Source organism: Nesoenas mayeri (assembly GCF_963082525.1).
Source record: "Nesoenas mayeri genome assembly, chromosome: 5".
In the NCBI taxonomy this organism is placed as follows: Eukaryota; Metazoa; Chordata; class Aves; order Columbiformes; family Columbidae; genus Nesoenas; species Nesoenas mayeri.
In genome coordinates this window covers 49,322,451-49,343,509 of record NC_137548.1, presented here as the reverse complement: position 1 = coordinate 49,343,509, position 21,059 = coordinate 49,322,451, and the positions used below count along the sequence as shown (strand labels likewise).

The following is a 21,059-nucleotide window of genomic DNA, read 5'->3' as shown; positions in this document are numbered from 1 at the left end:
TTAATTTTAGGTAGCCTTGCAAGAAGCAGGGAGTTTGACACAATGATCCTTACAGGTCGCATACAACTAGAGATATTCTGTGATTTTATGTACACTGTATGAATACTGCAAGTGCTGAAAGTGCCTGTACAAAACACTTAGGTAGCCATTCTGTTACGATTTTATAATGTGGAATGCAACACACAGAGTATATTGCAACCTGTTACTTCTCATCTCCAGCATCACTACATTTTACACCACTCATTTGGGACACAGTAAACTGCTTATTTGACTCCAGCATGAGAAATTAATCAATAACCTGTGATCATACTAACCATGCCTACCACTGGCATTCAGATGTAAAGCTTTGTGGAGAGTCCATGGAGGATACAAATGCTCATGGAAAATTCCAAGGAAAAACCCAGAGAAAAGTAGAAGCAAGCACTAACAGCAGACAAGGTTTTCTAAAATAATATATAAATGCCTTTAATATCTTCATAACACATAAAAAACAAATATTGCATGATGAAGGCAGGGTTCCTCAGCTCTGTTCTTGATCATTGCAGATGAAGGACAATAATGAATCAACAAGTCTTAAGAAGAATCACGTCTCTAGTAACCATAGCAAAAAAAAAAACAAGTGAGCAGAATGAAGTCTGATACATATATATATATATATATGCATAAAAATATATATAATACATATATATATATAATATCACAGTATGTTTGGGATTGGAAGGGACCTCAAAAGATCATCTAGTCCAATCCCCCTGCTGGAGCAGGAACGCCTAGGTGAGGTCGCACAGGAACATGTCCAGGCGGGTTTTGAATGTCTCCAGCGAAGGAGACTCCACAACCTCCCTGGGCAGCCTGTTCCAGTGCTCTGTCACCCTTACTGAGAAGAAGTTTTTTCTCAAATTTAAGTGGAACCTCTTTGTGTTCCAGCTTGATCCCATTACCCCTTGTCCTATCATTGTTTGCCACTGAGAAGAGCCTGGCTCCATCCTCATGGCACTCACCCTTTATATATTTATAAACATTAATAAGGTCACCCCTCAGTCTCCTCTTCTCCAAACTAAAGAGACCCAGCTCCCTCAGCCTTTCTTCATGAGGGAGGTGCTCCACTCCCTTAATCATCTTTGCTGCCCTACGCTGGACCCTCTCCAGCAGTTCCCTGTCCTTCTTGAACTGAGGAGCCCAGAATTGGACACAATATTCTAGAGATGGGGTCTCACCAGGGCAGAATAGAGGGGAAGGAGGACCTCTCTCGATCTACTAACCACCCCCATTGTAATACACTCGAGGATGCCATTGGCCTTCCTGGCCACAAGGGCACAGTGCTGGCTCATGGTCATCCTGTTGTTCACCAGGACCCCCAGGTCCCTTTTCCCTACACTGCTCTTTAATATGTAATTTCCCAACCTATACTGGAACCTGGGGTTGTTCCTGCCCAGATGCAGGACTCTACACTTTCCCTTGTTAAATTTCATCAGGTTATTCCCCGCCCAACTCTCCAGCCTGCCCAGGTCCCGCTGGATGGCAGCACAGCCTTCTGGCGTGTCAGCCACTCCTCCCAGCTTAGTGTCATCAGCAAACTTGCTGATAGTACACTCTATTCCCTTGTCCAAATCGTTAATGAATATATTGAATAATATTCGCCCCAGTACTGACCCCTGAGGCACTCCACTAGATACTGGCCTCCAACTAGACTCCATACCATTGACCACCACTCTCTGGCTTCTCTCCTTAAGCCAGTTTGCAACCCACCTCACTACTCTATTGTCTAGACCACACCTCCTCAACTTAGCTGTGAGGATGCTGTGGGAGACTGTGTCAAAGGCTTTAATGAAGTCAAGGTAGACCACATCCACCGCTCTGCCATCATCCACCCACCTTGTTACATTCTCATAAAAAGCTATGAGGTTGGTCAAGCATGACTTACTCTTGGTAAAGCCATGCTGACTGCCCCTGACAGCCTCCGGCAGAGTAGACAGAGACAAAGAAGGCATTCAGTAATTCTGCCTTCTCCGTATCTTTTGCCACCAGGGCCCCCACCGCATTAATCAATAGGTCTACACTCTGGTATTAGTTTTATCTGCTATGTATTTGAAAAAGTTCTTTTTGCAGTCCTTGCCCCTTCTCACCAGCTCTAATTCTAAGGAGGCCTTGGCTATCCTAGCTGCCTTCCTACATCCTCTAACAGCAGCCTTATATTCCTCCCAAGTGGCCAGCCCCTGCCTCCATGACCTGTAAACTCTCCTCTTCTGCTTGAGCATACCCAACAGATCCCTATTCAACCACATAGGCCTCCTGGCTCCCTTCCTTGACTTCCTACATGTGGGGATGCTCTGATCCTGAGCGTGGAAGCAGCAATCTCTGAATGCAATCCAGCTATCTTGGGCCCCTTTTCCTTCAAGCAGTCTTGCCCATGGGATTTCCCCCAGCAATTGCTTGAAAAGGCCAAAGTTAGCCCTGCTAAAGTCCAGGGTTGCAATTCTACTTGCTATTCTGTTCCTGCCACACAAGATGCTGAACTCCACCATCTCCTGGTCACTGCAGCCCAGGCAGCCCTCAACCTTTACTGTGTCGACCAGACCCTCCTTGTTAGTGAGGATGAGATCCAGCAGTGCACCTCTCCTAGTCGGCTCCTCCGCCATCTGCATGAGGAAGTTCTCATCAATGCACTGGAGGAACCTCCTGGACTGTGGCTGGCTGGCTGAATGGTCCTTCCAGCAAACATAAGAGAAGTTAAAATCACCCACAACAACCAGGGCCTGTGACTGTGAGGCCACTCTCAGCTGCCCATAGAAGGCCTCATCAACTTCCTCAGCCTGATCTGGTGGCCTGTAATAGACACCTACAACAGTATCACCCCTGCCAGCCTGCCCCCTAATTCTGACCCATACACTCTCAACTCGCTCCCCATCCGCTCCTGGGCAGAATTTAGTACATTGTAGTTGCTCTCTCACATAGAAAGCAACTCCACCACCACGCCTGGCTGGCCTGTCTTTCCTGAAAACGGTGCAGTCATCCATGACCACATTCCAGTCAATATATATATATGATCTTGCCATGTATGGGGCTACCTTACTCCTTTAACGCAAATGCAGATATTAACTGCAGAGATGTGTAATAGCAGTAATTCTAATATTAGGACTATGTAAAAATTACTTACACAGGGTAGTTGTACAGTAGCTGTGGCATACATTTATGTGCAAGGCTGGATTTCCAGACCTGCACTGGTTTGATCACAGCTCCCAGCAGAGCATATTGAGAAATCCACAGGGATTTTACTTGCACAGAACTTTCAGAAAGATGAGGGAGAAAAAAGAGGTTCTATGTGCATCTGTTTTCTTGCAGTAATATTTATTTATAGAATCATAGGGCTAGAAAGAACCTCAACTATTCATCCTGAAGAACCATTATGTAACTTACTTTTAACAATTTTAAAAGTGAAAAAAACCAACCTCCCCAAGTAATCTGTTTCAGGCTTTTTGCTATTTCCCTCCTTATTCATTATCCTTACCTGCAGAAAATGTTTCCCTAATGTGTTTCTTTCTGAAATTTAAGTCCGTTACTTCTTGGGACAGAGAACAGATTTTTCTGATCATCTCTGCATCAGCCTTTTTATCCTCTTGAGCACAGTCTGGCTCCCTACCTCTTCTACAGTGTTTTCTCTTCTTTAGATTAAGCAAGAATAATTAAGTTCCAACTCTCCTCACAGATCCTCTTCAGAGGTGTCTAACCATCCTTCTTGCTTTCCTTTATACTCTCTCCAATCCATCCATACCCCAAGTGTGGTATTCAAAACTGGACAAACCACCCCAGCTAATGCTATACTACAAAAAAGTGCAGAGACAAAAGACTACTAAAAATAAAGGGCAAGACTAAATTAAGGGATCCTTTTTTCCTAGTCGCATAGCACTGACTGTGCTATGTCAGTGTTCTGTTACTAATAATAGTCCTAGACCTTTTTCATTAGAACTTCTACCCATGCAGCTGTTACACAAGCCTAGATGCAATACCTTGAGTACCTTCCTATTGTATAAAATCCTCTTTTTCAGGTCAAATTTTTATTGACTCTAAAGAATTGGAAATGCCCTTCAGCTTAGCAAAACCTGCAAATATAATAATTTATTTCATCAACTGTATCTGTGAAAACTGTGATTAGCAGTGGGTTAAAGAACAGACAGTCCTCAAGACAAACATCCTCTACCCTTCCATTTTGACAGCAAACATTTAAGCAGTATTGTTGAAGTTTTCCAAGCCAGTAAGTTTTCCCCTAGACCATGCTTCCTTTGTTTGCTAATCAGAACATCACAAGAAAGATTAAAAAGACCACTGAAATCAACATATAAGAGCACCTACTTATTTCCTGTGAATAATACTTGCTTCACTATCAGAAAGGAAAGCTTAACTGGTATGAGATTACTTGTTTTACAAAACTGTATATGAGTTTTGCAAGTCATCTCAGTTTTCTGGATTTTAGGAACTGTAAGAAGCAGCATCTTTGGCTAAGTTACTAAGTTTTCTCTTTTGGTATAGCCTTGAATTTCTGCCATACTGACAGAAAATGTGGACAATTACCTTATGCTGCACTTCTTTCCTAAAAAACAAAGGCATCACTTCAAGTGTTTAAAACCTATTTAGGAACCTATATAGATATCTAGTGATAACTTGTAGTGGTAGAGCCCTCCGCTGCCCCGGGGGGGATGGGGTTGTCGGCAGCCTGGCCGAGAGGTGAAGCCAGAGACAAAAGAAACGAGAGGAGCCCCATTAGAAGGTAACAATGAATGAGCGATCGCCGGACACACACGTGCAGAGCGCGTGGACAGTACATGCAGCCTATCACGTTATTGTATAGCACGAGTTACAACCAATCACATTGTTGCAAGGCATGTGGACAGGGCAGCTTTGGTATAAAGCTAGCCTGGTCCAACAATAAAGTGAACTCTGTGAACATCACATTGGTGTGTCAGGTTCCGTCTCTCGCATGGAAAAAGCAACAATAACTCATGTGCCTTATAGATTGTATTAGGCACCAGTACCGTGAACTTACACTTTCAGTTGGGTCTTCCATGGTTCGAACAAAATTACATGATTCAACAGTACATGAACGAACAGTTTCGGTCCTGCCTTCTCTGAACAAGCGTGTCATAGAGGCTTCATATGTTAAAGAAAATTTTCCCATGTCCTTGAAAAGGGAAAAATAAGAACTCAAACATTTAGCCAGACTTAGCCACTTCCTTAATTAACAGTTCAAGGTAAGCAGATAGGATATTAATCACTCCACAAATTAAACTCAACATTAAGTTTTTAGTGGCCCACCATTAACAGCCTTAGAAAATATAATAAAGGCAAAAATAAGATTAGTAGTGGCATTTGATAAACACTAATAGAATAACCAAACTAGCAACGAGTACCCTCTGCATTTTATATTCAGTTTTCTTTAGCTTATAACATAAGCTGATTTAAAGGCTATCAAAAACCTATTTGAAAGTTCAGTGGCTTGCTAATTAACACAGCTGTGGTAACTAATCAAGAAAACTGTAACATCCTTAAAAGTATTTTCACTTAAGTTTAATAGCATGAAAACGTATGACAGTGTGGGGATTTTCAAGAATGTGAGAACTGAAAACAGCCTGCAAAACCAGGAAGTGTGGCTTCCATATTTCCTGTAGATGTACACAGTCTACAGATTAAAAGTTGCCAAACAACAGAAGTTTATCTAACACGTTAGTAATTCTACCTGTAGACAGAACTGATCATGAAAGTCTATTCAGTTTCAGATTAAGAGATCAAATAAAAAAGGTGGGTGTGCAATCACACTATTCGCTGTGTAGCTACCCTAACCAGTTGTAAGAAAGACTGTAAGGGGTGATAGCAGCCAGAAAATCAACATGCTTTGAAAAAGTATTTGGAATTACTTAAAAAAAAAAAAAAGCAGAACCGTATCTCAACAGTGACAAATAGAAAGTAAAATGAAAAACATTGCATGTTGTTGCACTGGTGTTTTCTAAAAGCAAGTTACAGAAAAGCCGAACTAACAGAAGAAAACACAGGCAGGCATTTCTGTTAATCCTGTTGGGGAATGTCCATGACTACTGAAATAACGGTGACTCCGAACTAAAAGGTAAGTATAATATTGTTTAGATTATAAACACAGCTACTGGAAGTTTCATATCTAGTGCAAAATGCCTAGGGACAGACCAACTATGCAGAGGAGAATAATCTGTATGCGTGTCAATACACCAACCTTTGGACAATTCATTTCCAGGTAGTAATCTGTTTAGGGTTTATAGGAATTTCCATTGAATGTCTTTGATAACCTTACACAAGCAGTGCAAGATTACTCTCAAGTACTTTATCACAAACATGGTACACCCAAACTTAATGAGATTCTGTAAGCCAGAAACAGTCTGTTCTTCTTACCCGATAGTGAGCAAGCTGCAGGGCAAGTTGCACGAAGCCATCAGGGCTGGTTTTTGCTTTCTTTATTAGTCCCTTCCCAAAAGCATCAAAGAAAAATGAATGGAAGTCCACATCATCTGCCAGAGCTATGGCAGTGCTCAGAGACCTCTCAATCACTTCTTGGCACTAAAATAAAGAATAAATATCTATAGGCATATGTAGCATTTGAGAGAACTGTTGAAAAAGTGTAAGTATTTTTAATTGAAAAATAAGAAATTATGCCTTTATTCATGCCAGGAACATCATTATCTAAATAATCTCCCCTTGGAGAAAAAGGAGAAGCTATCTTTGCCAGAAAGTTAAAATTCAAAGAGCTAATTAAAAATAAGCTTTAAGCCAATACACATCTAGCATCCAAAAATTACACTTTAAAAAACACCAGCATTAAGACTGTTCAGATCACTACAACATAAAAGAATGACTGACAGAGATTAGAATGGCAATAGTTGTGTGGCTTCCAATCCATGCTCAAACATATCACCACCATTACCTTTTTTATTCAAAATTAAAATCCAAATAGGTGATGGCATTTTGTCTTGAACTCGGGAGAAAAAAAATAAAAAATCAAACCTTATTAAATATGTATACAGAATTTTGAACACAAAACAGACAGCTGATCTCAAGAACTATTACACAAGAGCATTTGTTGTGACAATAGGAATGAAACCTCAAGAACTTAAATTTCATATTAATATAGCTACTATTTAAAATAAGTGGCCACTTAATTTTGACATGTGGCCAACCAAGAGAGTGTCTAGTAAAAGGCTGGCATTTCCTGGCCAGAATTTAAGTTATGTTAAACCCCCTGGTATCTTTTTAAGTAAACTGAGTTATGTCCACACGTGAAATACACATCTTACAGGACTCAATGGAATTTAAAGCTGATTTATAGGGTTATCAGTAATTGCTTAAATGATTTGACTGCTCAAGAAAAGAGGAAAGTCTTCCTCAAAGCACAAGCTATTCTGTACTTACTTCCTCTGGAATTTCCCACTGTAGTTTGGTAGGAATAGGAATATTTTGATTGGTATCTCCTTTGCAATGCCCATCTTCTGAATAGCCCAGTTCAAGATACTCAGTTGCCATTACATTCTGCAAAGAATGATACTTCTTCAGAATTGCAACATATTACATAGTGCTGTGGAATTAGGATTTAATGATGAAATCAATATAATCCATTTTCAGTCCGTAGTGAAATACACCATACAATCTATTTCCAAATACTGAAAACAGCAGCAAATGAAGCCCTTTGTTTTACCTCTTATTTTAAGGCATTTTCACTTGTGTTCTGAGTGGAAGGAATACCAGGTATGCACAAACACCTATTCAATTACTCAGGTGCACTTTGTTAGATGCTACTGAATTATTCAAAATTATTAAACCAAAAACACACCTTAAACTTACTAGCAGTACAAAAATCAGACTTAGATTTCACAACCTTTGTTCAATTTAACTCTAGAGAATGTCTACAAATTTTTTATCTGTCAAAACTTGTTCATCAAGGAATAGTCTATTTGAAAGTGCAAGAATTTAATAATTTTTAAGATATGTATCCCACTCAAAACTGCAGTTCATTTTATACGCACACTAGAGTTCCTGGGTGGGGAAGTAGAATGTTTCTAAGATGAACAATACAACTTGAACAACAGATAAAAAAAGACTCTGTCTCACAAGATTTTAAACAACATCCTCTATGTAAAAAGCCAATCAGCAATACACAAACTAGAAAATACAGATTTATCAACAGATCTGAAGAAAACACTTGACAAAAACCTATTGCATGTTCTACCTATATATTTCTAGTATCTTCTTTTAAGTTAATTTTCTCACTTAGTGGTCAGAACATGCCAACTATGAAATATAGTTTAAACCACTCTATTACAAAACCAGAAAATCTATAAAAAGCTAACAACAGATAACTTTTTAGGAAATGAAATCCTACTTAGTTTATTTTAGTCATCCTAATTCTTAGCAGAAAATGAACCAAGTAATAGTAAGTACAGAAATGTGAACTAAATCCTACAACATCATTCATTGAAAGAAAACAAAGTAACTTCCATTAAGGTAGTCTAAATTGCAATGTCAAGTCAATCTTAAATCAATTTGGCTTCTTTCTTCCGTGGTTAGAGAATGCAATAAGAATTTTTTGTTCTTACACATGTGGGGCAGAGGTTAGACCTTAGACCCATACACAGTGAAATTAGAATTAGCTTATGTTTCTGAAATAGTTTTGTGTGATTGAGTCATGTAATTGTTTATGGGTCTAAGCTTAAAAAAAACCCAAAATCAAATAGGATTTCAAGTAATAAACTCATGATGAACAAATCTGGCAAAAAGTGTATTTATTCCATTCATTTCAAATAAATAGAAGAGATAATTAAATCAATATATCAATCTGCAGCTCATCGAACGATGGCTTAGAGGAAAAGTTAAACTCTCTACCATTTCTTTATATTTTGACAGTAAGTGTGAGATTTTTATAGCACAAGAAAGCTTAAGTGCTTAAGGAGCCTGTATATATATAAAATAAAGAAGTTAGGTGGGGAGCTGTATCACTTTCCTATGAAGATATCTATGCTCATTAAAATGCAATAAAGACCTTTTAATTTAAAGGACAGCAATCTTTTATTCTAAGCAAGGGAGGTTTTCTTTAATTCTACACTGTAAACCCAGGCCTATAATCTCAGCAACATGAAGGCAAAGGATTGAAAGTAACTGCTGATCTTCAGGACTGCTGCACAGACCATATCACATGATCTCTTGCATTAACTTTTTGTACTAAACACCTACCTCCCACAGGTGTCCAACAATAGGAGCATCTGCCCAAGAGTGCTCTGCATTCAGACCCATTCTGCCATTTTTGAATACTATAAGAGTGAATGTTTTATCAAACCATCTATAAAAGAAATTAAGAATTCCTTATGATTTTATATATTTGGAAAGTATTTTTATACTGTAACTTCATCTGTCATTCACACTCAAATGCACTAGTTCTTGTGGTTTTGTTTGTTTTTAACAATAGTTCATTTAAATAAACAGACAAAAATTTGAACTTCATAAAGTTCAACCATGTGAACCGCATGAACTTTAACAAGGTCAAGTGCAAGGTCCTGCACTTGGGTCAGGGTAATCCCCAATATCAGTAGACTGGAGGATGAATGGATTGAGCAGGCCTGCAGAGAAGGACTTGGGGATACTGGTGGATGAAAAATTGGACACGAGCCACCAATGTGTGCTGGCAGCCCAGAAATTCAAACATATCCTGACCTGCGTAAGAAGCAGCACAGCCAGCAGGTAGAAGAGAGGCAATTCACATCCTCTACTCTGCTCTTATGAGACCCCACCTGAAGTACAGCATCCACTCCCTGGTTCTCAATACAAGAAAAATGTGCCTGTTAGAGCAGGTTCAGGGTAGGGCCCTGGGAATGGTCAGAGGGCAGGAAAACCTCTCCCATGAAGAAAAGTTGAGAATTGGGGTTTTTCAGTCTGGAGAAGGGAAGGCTCTGGGATACTTTCTTGTGGCCTTTCAATATATAAATAAAACATACAAGAAAGACCAAGAAAGACTTTTTACCAAGGCCCAGGATCACAGGGCAAGGGGCAATGTATATAAACTGAAGGAGAAGAGATTTTCATAAGGTAGAATTTTTTTTTTTTTTATTATGAGAGTGGTGAGACATTGAGACAGGTTGCCCAGAGAAGCTGTGGATGCCCCATCACTGGAAGTGTTCAAAGTCAGGTTGGACAGGGTTTTGAGTAATCTGATGTACTGAAAGATATCCCTGCTCACAGCAAGGGAGGTAGACTCAATGATCTTAGAAGGCCCCTTCCAACCCAAACCATTCTGTGATTCTATGGAATTTATCAGCATATAAGACACTAATTCATAGGTATTAGCCACATGAATTACGGAAATTCTAAAACAGAGAAGGTGTTTTCTTCAGAGTCAATACTGTACCTGTCATAACATCTGCCGTGTATTAAGGATTTCGCATATGCATCCAGCGACCTCACTGGATCTTCTTTTCTGTACCCTTGCTCAATGTCATCCAATGTCACAAAAAATGCTGCTTTTTCAACAGCATCTAAGGACTGTTTGTTCTTTCCATGGCTAAAATAAGCCTGTCGAGCTCTAGCCCATGGTACTCTGCAAAAAGAATTTGGTTTATAGCCAAATTACATAAATTTGTCAATGTTTTATCACCTTTAAGATCATCATGAGGCATTCCTCCAAACTTATCAAATTTGAAGCAACTACATGCATTACATTTAACCTATATCAGCAGTGACAAGTTCTGAAAATATATGTACAATGTAATCCTAGGAATCAATTCAACATCTCATCACATGTGTGAAGCTTTATCCTCAGAAATCCAGCATTTATGCAGCATAGATCATCTATGATTATCTCTAAACAAAACAAAATATCTATCATATGGAAGAAAAAACAGTCATAATAATGAAAGCAATCAACAGATATTAATATCCATTGTTGTAACAATTAAATCTCAGAGGCTGGACAATTTTCAATTAAAGGTTCCACGGCAAATGCCTGAAACAGATTTGAAGTTAAGTAAGTCTTGAACAATGTAATTTCTCTATGGTTGCACAATGTTTATTTATAAATTTACATGTTTTTTCCCCAATGGAAACCTTCTTATGCCCAGTAAGAAAGTATATTAAAATAGACAGTTATTTCTCTCCCTTGTCCAGAAACAACTAGACAAGTTGAACTAAGTTTGTCACAATTTAACTGAATTCAATGACCTTGTACCTAGAACCAATTGAGTACACCCTGCTTTATTTTTATGTGCAAGTCATGAATATAGAGTAACAGATACTGAATTCACATTCTCAATATTAATTTTTAACCCTAGAGTAGATATGAAATTCTAGTAGCACAATACGTGTAATACTGTAAAGCTTCTGATTACAACTCTTATAGCCACAATTAAACCAAAACTCTTCATGTAAGCATAGGTAATCTGTATAAGGAGTTGCTGCTCAAAAATTACTTTTAACTCCATGTAGTTACAAATGACTGAAGAGCTGCTACATGTTAGCAATATACAAAATGAGTGATCAAGGTATTAATAAACTGACTTCAGACTATTTTAAAATTCCAAAGCCAATATTCAATTAGTATCTTACGCAACTATTTCTAAATATTAAAATTAATTTTAAAAAACTATAACCACCATACCTATCTCCTGCAGTAAGAGCTGCTAGTTTCTTTTCACCAGTCTGAGGCTCTGAATCATCATCAAGAATTCTTTGCATCTGCTGTTCAATTTCTCGGGGTTTCAACAGTCTACCATCATGGTACAGCCACACCTTGAAGTAACGGCCCTTATGATACACAACTATGTGTTTGCTGTCTTTCACATGCTGAAGAGTATCTAGAATTGCAATCACTTATGTGAAAATACTAATACAAAATACCAATGCACTAAGTAACAGCAAATGCCTACTGCATGCGCCACCAGTTAGCCTCAGTTTATCTGTTTTAACAAAGTAATAAATAGTGTGGAATAAACTGCACCTCTATGTTATTTCAGCAAAAAGATTCCTTCATGAAACAAATACTTAGATCTGATAACCATTAGCATATACAGCACCATCATTTTCCATACTGGAGGCCAATACTAAGCTACTAAATCTGTATTTCTGTATCTGTAAAGTGAGCACTGGTAGCATAGTCTCATTAAACAGTCAGCAAAAGAACATGCTAGATGAGTCTGAGGAAAGGTACTTTTCAATCATCTGTGTTCAAGTGCAACTTGTGGTACAATCTGTGGGGAGTCTTAAGAGAGCCCAAATTTAGTACCCTAAGCTTTTGTTCACATCCTGGCAGATGCAGAGTAATACTCCATCTATGGTCAAAAACTGTAATGTTACAGGAGTCAGTGAAGCAGAAGCCTAGGCCACAAATTTTTCCACACTTTATTATCTTTATGGCTTAATACGGATAAGACTGAACTTAGTCATGAGGACACTGTATCAAACAACAGATGAAGATTTCTACAACAGCCATGAAAAGCCCTCAACGGATGAAAACTGTTCATTGAATTTCTTCACTACCCCAAAGAACTGTTATATTTCTATGAAGCTGAAAAAAGCATTACTAAGATCAAGAAACATAATGTTAAAAATGAGGACTGAGTCTAGAAAGTCATGATTCTGAGAGATCCGAGAAACATTGTACCAGGAAAGAGTTCTATACTTTGGGTGCTCTCAGCTGTCCATAAAGTTATGGTAAGTATGCTCCATCTGCTGAAATGAAGCAGTTTTATGCTAATCATGCCTTTGCCATCAACCTTGCATTTCTGCCAAAAATAAGATACCTGTGATAAATGTGCTAGGATTGGCAGAAGTGTCACTCCAACTGTCAAGTACCTTAATACAATGGGCTGTGAATTGAAGAGAAACCCCACAGAGGGGAAAAAAGCAGTAAAGCAACCAGCTAGTGAGGGAACATTTTTCTACAATCCCAATCTGCATCAGGATACCCCAAGGCTCTTGTAGATGATGTGTCTGTACAAAAAAGGTAACCTCTTCAGTGTAAAAGCAAAAGTAATTTCATTAGTCATCAACAACTGACTTTCCAACAGTTGTTGAGCCCTGGCAATTACCTGTCAGACACCTTATGTGCCTAAATACAGATATATGCATCTGGAGTCTGTTGGGGGGGGGGGGGGAAGGAAAAAAGGAAAAAAACCAACCAAAACCACACAAACTAAAACAAACAAAAAAACCCACAAAAACAAACAAACCAAAAAGAGAATGGAAATATTATAAAGGCTCTTCCCTGATTTAAAAAAAATGGTTAATTCCATACTATTTTATTAAACAACTAAATAACTGCTCAAGTAACAGGATACAATGTTCATTAAGATTTTACCACTAATTAACCTGAAGACATGCCACAGAATTTTCTGTTTGGGCTTGTTTGTTTTTCAATATGCTGCTTTTTCAGGAACTGTAATATACATAAAATACTTTAAACATACTTTTAATCAGAGGGCAAGAAATCAGACCTCCATCAGGGAAGAGTGGGCACATCCCTGTTTCTTTTTACAGACTCTATGTTTTTTTATTCTGTAGTTGAGTGGGACTAACATGCCCAAAGACAGCCTGAAACATAAGAATGAGTTACAGACATGCTACCTTCAAGTGACAGACCATAAGTACGTTCCCAATGGAGGTGACTAACCAATAATCTCTTGCACCCCAAATTCTTAGTGATTGTCCTCTGGACTAATCATGACTGTAAGTATAACTCTGCCAAATGCTGTACTTCATTCTGATGCTGCCACAAAGATGCAGTGTTGGATGAACATGTGAACTCAGTTCTAAGAGGTTCTTCAGCGTACAACCAGATCACAGAAACCTAGTTATGGCTTAAACTTTTGTAGAAACCAAAAGAACAACAGAAGCCTCCACTCAAATCTGCTGTGAAGTTATTAGCTTGCTTCTCAAAGAATGAGAAAATGTATAGCAAGGTTTTCTTCCACCTGTGGACTACCATTGTTAGTATTTCTAGATGCAATCTAAAAATTACAGTGACAAAACTCAGGGCAGGGGAAAAGGAAAAAAAAAAAAGCCACTTCAATATTAAGATCATATAATAATATCATAAAAAAACAGCTTGAGCCTGGAAAATTTAGAATAAGCTGATGGAGATCTTTGGAGACTACCTTGGAGAGAACCCCATGATTAACCTTTCAGGATACATTACCTTTAGAAAAATAACACCATATGGAGAAGAATCATCGTCAAGATCTTGTATGATGTATTGACCATCAAAAAAGTATGATATTTTTATGCTGAGATGTAATAGAGAAAAATTTATCAAAGATTTACCATTGACTAAAGTGAAACGCTTTTATGCTACAGACAGGATTAATGAATGCACGCAATGGAAGCATATGTATGCCTACAGTACCAAAGTGTATATGACCTATCACTATTATTTCTTTGACTGAGGTAACACGATTGCTTGTGATCACGTGAACATACCCTTAATCTCCCACAATAAGCAGAAATTGCAGGAACAGACTCAGGTGAAAATGACCCTGATGTAAGTCAACAGCTGTTCCTCTATTCAACATTAAAATGTGAACAAGTAAGTCACGCATAGCTTAGGATAAACAGACCATTGCTGGGAGTTAGGGCAGGATAGGAACTAACAAAACCCAAAGTATATATTTTCTTAATGTATCACAGAGAAAGTTTTGAACACAGTCCATATTACAAATGATATCACTTGGCTGATGTCTTGCAGTGCATAGAAAAGGTCAAGGTAACAGTGGCGCTGAAAACTCTGACAGGACTAAGACCATTCCTGCCTCTAAACCAGGGAAACAACTAGTGGTGAATGTATCTTCATACTGAGAACACATTGGGATGATGTTATGAATCATAAGCTGAAGGGAAAAAGGGAAGGTGAACAAATCAAAAGATTTTTAAATGGTTGAGATAAGAGAACACAAATTGTAATTACAAAGAAAAAAACACGGATATCAAAGGATCATGAAAGACTAGAATGGAGAAAAGTAAAGTTTATAAATAAATTAAAAACATAGGGCAGACAACAGTTTATTGAAGTTAGTTTTTAATTTAAGTAAACAAAAAAATACATAAAACACTGAAGAAGCGCAAAATTACCCTAAGAGGAAAAACATCTATGCACTCTACAGCAATTCATTACTTCCTGAGTATCGTAACACAGTATTGGTGTGCTCTTGTGTCTGTCAGATCCTTATCTGGAAAAACAGGATTTCAGCAGAAAATACCCCAAAAACTGAATTCCGTTAAGATGTTTATCGTCCTTGGCTGGCCCTGCTTACCTGATTCCTCTCCTGGGATACGGGAAGTATTAAACATTCGTTCCCACTGAGCTGAGCAGAGTGGAACAGTAGATCCCATCAGAAGAATCTGTTCCGCAAATGTACATTAAAATGTAATTTTGCATATACAATTAGCAAATTAAAAAGTAAAGTAAAAATAGGATCTAGTTAAAGGCTGTAGGACAGTAAGATTTGTAACATATCAACTCTTTACACCACTCTACCCCCCTGCCCTGCTCACCGTCTTTCCTTGAACTATATGTAGAAGATTCTACTGACATTCCAGTAGCTGTATTTTTTTCCCTCCTACCAAAAGCTCACCCTTCAGGAGGGATGACTGAAGCTAGCTAGCATCGCAAATACAAACACCTCTCAATGGCCATTCTGGATGCAAAACTTACACATGCAGCATGCATAACCCTTTAATTTCTTCTTTTAGAGCTACTTCTGGCTGTGCAAGAACAGAAGTTCACATTTCTCAGATTTGTATTTATATACAACTAATCACATCACTGTCATGGCCTTCAACAAAACTACTTAGTTGTTTCCACAATATTTGTTTGCTACATCACACAGCCACAGGACAGAAATTCAGAATGAGATTCACCTTGCCTTTCCTTTGCTACCTAGAAATTAGTGCAACACAGGATTTTATCATCATTTAGACTTAGGCTGCCACTGGCCCACTCTTGGCCTTTCAAGGTCCTTTGTCCTGACCACCCATTGTGCTCATGCTTCATGATACCACAGACTTTTCAGACTTCAGTGGCCCAAAAGTACCATTACATGCTTAGTCCATATAACATCTGTTATATGGAATACTTAGCGTATGCAAATACAAGCCTCTACTTGTCTTTTGGGCAAATGTGTATATGAATTACAAATACTGCCATTAGTTGGCAGAATCATGTATTTTTGATAGCTGGTAGTTTCTGCCCATGTGCAATTCAAGTGATAGCAAAGATGTTTGGGACCACAAGTTTAGTTACATCTTACATATAGTTCTGACAATAAGACATTCCTCTCCTCTTCCATTCTGAAAACTGATCAACTTCTTACAGATTGTGCTGAAAAAAAAGATCAAAAGCCATTTACACTGATATACATACTGGCTTGATTTCTTGTCTGTCCAGTTTTTTCCGATAAAGCAGGATGGCATGGATAACATTACCAGCTCTAGCTGCCTGCAGGGGTGTGGGAGATAAATAAAGGAAGTCCTGTAAAGTACATAAGAATCATTAGTTATGATTACCAGACTACATGTTAAACAAAATACTAATAGCATGCCTCATCCACATTCTTAAAGTTTATTCTGTTCAATACCACAAAGGCTTCAAAACACATGAAGTGCACTAGTGCTACAAGCTGATGACGTGAAATTTAAATTTCTTCAACAGTCACAATCTCATTAAATAGCATCAACCTAAAACACATGAGAGCTGTTAATCTCCCAGTAGAAAAGACAAATGTTGCTTAAAACTTGAATCCAAGACTACCATATTTCCTCTTTTTGCTTTCAGTTTTACATCCTCTACAGACATCTCTGGATATGAGCACAACCTTTGGTGAACTGTGCTACCCATGAAGCTTTTGAAAGATTGATTATTGCAGAAAGTACAAAACTGTGGAAGTCATTACTGCATGAGTTTGCCTAAGTGGCAGATGTGCTAAGTTTATTATTAAGACAGCATTGTACTCAAGACATTGCCTGCACATTATATGGGAAGAAAGAAAAACAAAGGTCACATACTCAGTGGCAATGGATTTGTAACAGAAAGTACAAAATAAGTTACCTGACAGAAATTTTACAGTGCTTCTTTGGCATATAAGGTGTTTATAGTATTTACCTACCATTGCAAAATAGTTGCTATTAACCATAATTGGCTCACGTCCTCTAAGGTAGACATATTCTTCCCACCAATCACTAACCTGTAGTAGGAAGGAAAACAAAAGCAGTAAAATCTCATAATTTCCACAGTTTGTGTCTTCTGTGTTAATGATTCCACAACACAACATTCCATACAGAAGCAGAAAAACACCTGCTAGCTTTCCTCCTCTTTGTACAGACAAACAAAAATGTAATGCGCTAAACTTCAGCTAAAAGAGAAAAAAAAAAGGGGCAGAAAAATTAAATGCAGCTGTAAATTTCTGATAAGTTGCTGAAGAAGTCATCATCTTCAGATAGTATTTAAAATCTATCTGATCTCCTGACTGTTTTGCAGCCTTTGCCAAGACACTATAGCACAGCTTTGGCTACTGGGTACAGCTTGATGTTAGATAATATATCAGGAAGGAATTATATCACAGTCCTCATTATGATATTGGATTTGGGTTTCTCTTTTGGTAAATAAATAAATAAATAGGTTTGCCACCATGAAAAACCAACAACCTTAATGTTTATTTCTCTACCACATGCATCAGCTGCTCTATATTAAAAAGTTGTCCTAAATCACTCTTCTCAAAAGCAATCTTCACAGCAAAAGCTAAATTGCCTGCTCCAGAATAACAAACACAAAATGAGGATTCATTCTTTCAAATTCCATTCACCACAATATTTGTGTACCAAATCACACAGATTACTTCTGTGCAAATCAGGTGGTCTCCAATGCACTTCACAAAAATATTAGGCAGTTTCAATTGCTGCCTTATACATTTAAGAAAGAAAATTAAGTCAAAAAAGGCAACAGGGAACAAATTAAGTCATTAGAATGACTGAGCCTCCTATTTATCTACTCACATAGTTTGTGGCCCACCAGGATTTTAGCTTCAAATACCACTGAAGCCTTGGTCCCAAATTAAATGCAAAATCTTTGGCAAGACCCTCCATTCTTCTGAACTCTCCATCATCCATAAGTGGCCGAACAGATTCTAGATACTAGAATACAGGAAAATAATCAGCATCAGTATAGCAACTAATACATAGCCTCTCGCCATTCCTACACAAAACATGTGACCAGTAGGCAAAGATTATCCAGACTCAATTCATAAGGTTGTTAAAACAACATAAGGTTGTTAAAATAACAGTATAAACTCTTCTAAATATCTGTCTGCAAACTAAAAAAATGAGATCCTTTTCCAGACATTTGTCAGCAAATCACAAGTGGAAGAGTTTACTCTGCTGAAGGTACATTTTTCCACTCAAAAAGGGAAGACATACTGCTGCTTCAGTAGAGATATTTTTTTAATCTCTAAAAATCAAATCTTCATCTCCTGTGACATTCTATCCTAATTACACACTTTACTATAAGGTTTTGTGTCATAAAACACACACATAAATGTTTAAGCTGGGGATGATCAAGCCAGTATGATTCAAAAGCCCTGGAGATTACACTTTGTTGCATAATTCATCCAAGATGAACTATGCCACCTTCAAATTGTCACCAGTTTCAGTAGTTTGTCAAAGCCTGTATTTTAATTTCTATGCACAAGTTTTAATCCATTATACCACATTAACACCACCATGCAATATTTTCATAAGACATGGCAAAAAACCCCACAATGACATCTGAATATGGATTCAGTGTTACCAAAGAGAATGAAATAATGAATGTACACACCCTATTGACTGTGTCTTTAACAGCTGGAACAGGCAATCGTGGTAAAGATGTCTGGAAACTGTATAACATGGGTTTTCGTCCTGAGAAGAGTTTTACAAGTGCCTAAAAAAACCCCACAAAAACCAAAAACAACACCTTAAATTATCAGGTTCAACAAAAGAAAAAAAAAAAACAAACAACAGAGTAATAAAGCATAATATAACTTGTAGTTCTTTTCACTGGTAAATTATACTGTACTAAAATTAGGAAACTACCATATTTATTACTGTTTCACAAATAAAAAAGGCCATGACACAAACTAACTTCCTAAAGGTTAAATAACAGAGTAGTGGAAGAGAAAGAGAGTGATAGTCATTTCTGACTTCCCACACAATCTTCTGATTGTTAGACAATATTGTTTATGAATGGCATACATTGACCTCAACAGAGTTACTTAGCATTTCTTCATGCATTTCCCTCTGTAAAGATTAAAAAAGCAACTCTACCAGCTGATCTTTTACTACATAGTAGATATTACAAGAATAACTATTTTGTGCTACAAAACAGGAATCATTATCAAGCCCATCACTCTGCTAAAGATCTTAAATAACTACAGTCACCTTTAAAAATAATAATTATGCTTTGTAAGCATGGTTTAATATTTTCCGAAGTTATGTCTCGATATCAATAATACTATTGATGCTACAGGGAGCTTCTTCAAGCATGAGTCTATCTCATATAGTCTACTGCATGATTTGAACATACCAAATTGTGCAAGCATGCCAGTATTATACTCAGAGCTTGTATTAAAAAAAAAAAACAACCAAAAACACCACTAACAACAAACAACAACAATAACAACAAAAAACAACCCAGCAAGAAAAATAACCCCAATGAAACAAAAAAGCCAGAGATTACAGTTCCCATCCCAGCTGAAGACAGAAGCAGCATTTCTATGAGTACCTCTCAGCTGTGATACACACTAGACTGAAAGTCTAGACCATGCAACTTCTAGGCTACACGACAGAATTTTGACATTATCACCCTATTTCAGCATGAAAGTAAGGTCAAGTACTACACCAACAATCCAATGGTTAAAATGCTGAGCTTTTCCCCTTGCTCTCAGTTTCCTTGGTCAGCACAGCTAGAGGAGGTTGTTTGAGGCAGCAGAAAACATAAGAATTGCAGAGGATTACCAGCAAAGACTCCCCTGCAAATGGATCTGTATCAGAGCTGTCAGATGTACATAGGTGCACCACAGTGATCAGCCCAATGAAATCTAGTACTTTACAGCAAGATAAATTTGAAGTTAGGTGAGAAATTAAAGCTTATATTTTCTCAAGAAAATCTAATTCCATACTTGGAGACAATTTTATTCCAGAACTCTTGGGCCAAGAAAGGCTGAAATTATCTTCAGACAGAGAGTACCTGCTCAACTGACAAAACCAGCAAACATAAGACACAGTATTTATCTCTTAAGGAAACTTGCAGTATAGAATTTTCAGCAGTTTGAGATCATTAAAGTGATCTGACAGATATGCATACCTAATTACAACTCTCATTTCACATGCAGACATAGCAAATAATCTCATTCTTGCATGCATTGCATCTGTTCACAGATTATTATTATTTTTTAACCTTTTTTTTTTTTTTTTTTAACTGACACTAGTACTTTGATCTTTCCCTAATCCTAGTACAGGAAATTTGACTTCAGGAGATGAAATACGTTCATTAAAAGTGCCACCAGACTTCCAACCAGCCTGAAAATCCTTTGAACTGTGACTGAAATCAGAGCTCAGGTCTGCATGACTATTTGAACAGAAGACAGTATATTCATGATAGCATTTTTCATGCAGTTAATCAGCATGAAAAACAGCTAATAATAATAATAATAATAAACAACCATAATCAAACAAAAAAACACACACAACAGGAAAACCCCTCCAGAAAATTACACAATATTTAAGGATAATAAAAATCTAGGAAGCTAAGGTACTGTTTTACTACAGAAACCGGTCTCCAATTTTGTTGGGACTTGCTAAAGAAAAAGGTATTAAAATAGAGCTTCATGTTAAGTAAAAATGAGACACTGCTGGGCACACTCCTTTATAGTGTTCTGTCTTTTAAAACATATACTACACAACAAAATATAATACACAAAATACATATGCTACATATGTAATAGAGAAAAATGTATAAATAGAATATGCAACAAAGCATG

At 37.6% G+C, this 21,059-nt stretch overlaps 1 protein-coding gene across 5 annotated transcripts in view; it reads right to left on the bottom strand.

The window, feature by feature from the left end:
- CPT1A (carnitine palmitoyltransferase 1A) overlaps positions 1-21,059 on the bottom strand; it is a 53,995-nt gene that overhangs the window by 11,519 nt on the left and 21,417 nt on the right. For all 5 annotated transcript variants that reach the window (XM_080345381.1, XM_080345384.1, XM_080345380.1 and 2 more), the window contains 11 exons: positions 18,860-18,961; positions 18,040-18,177; positions 17,154-17,231; positions 16,412-16,519; positions 15,303-15,390; positions 11,657-11,852; positions 10,412-10,600; positions 9,244-9,349; positions 7,429-7,545; positions 6,415-6,579; positions 5,042-5,176 (listed from right to left, as the gene is read on the bottom strand). In XM_080345381.1, coding sequence (XP_080201507.1) covers positions 5,042-5,176; positions 6,415-6,579; positions 7,429-7,545; positions 9,244-9,349; positions 10,412-10,600; positions 11,657-11,852; positions 15,303-15,390; positions 16,412-16,519; positions 17,154-17,231; positions 18,040-18,177; positions 18,860-18,961 — 1,422 coding nt within the window. The remainder of the gene's footprint in view (positions 1-5,041; positions 5,177-6,414; positions 6,580-7,428; positions 7,546-9,243; positions 9,350-10,411; positions 10,601-11,656; positions 11,853-15,302; positions 15,391-16,411; positions 16,520-17,153; positions 17,232-18,039; positions 18,178-18,859; positions 18,962-21,059) is intronic.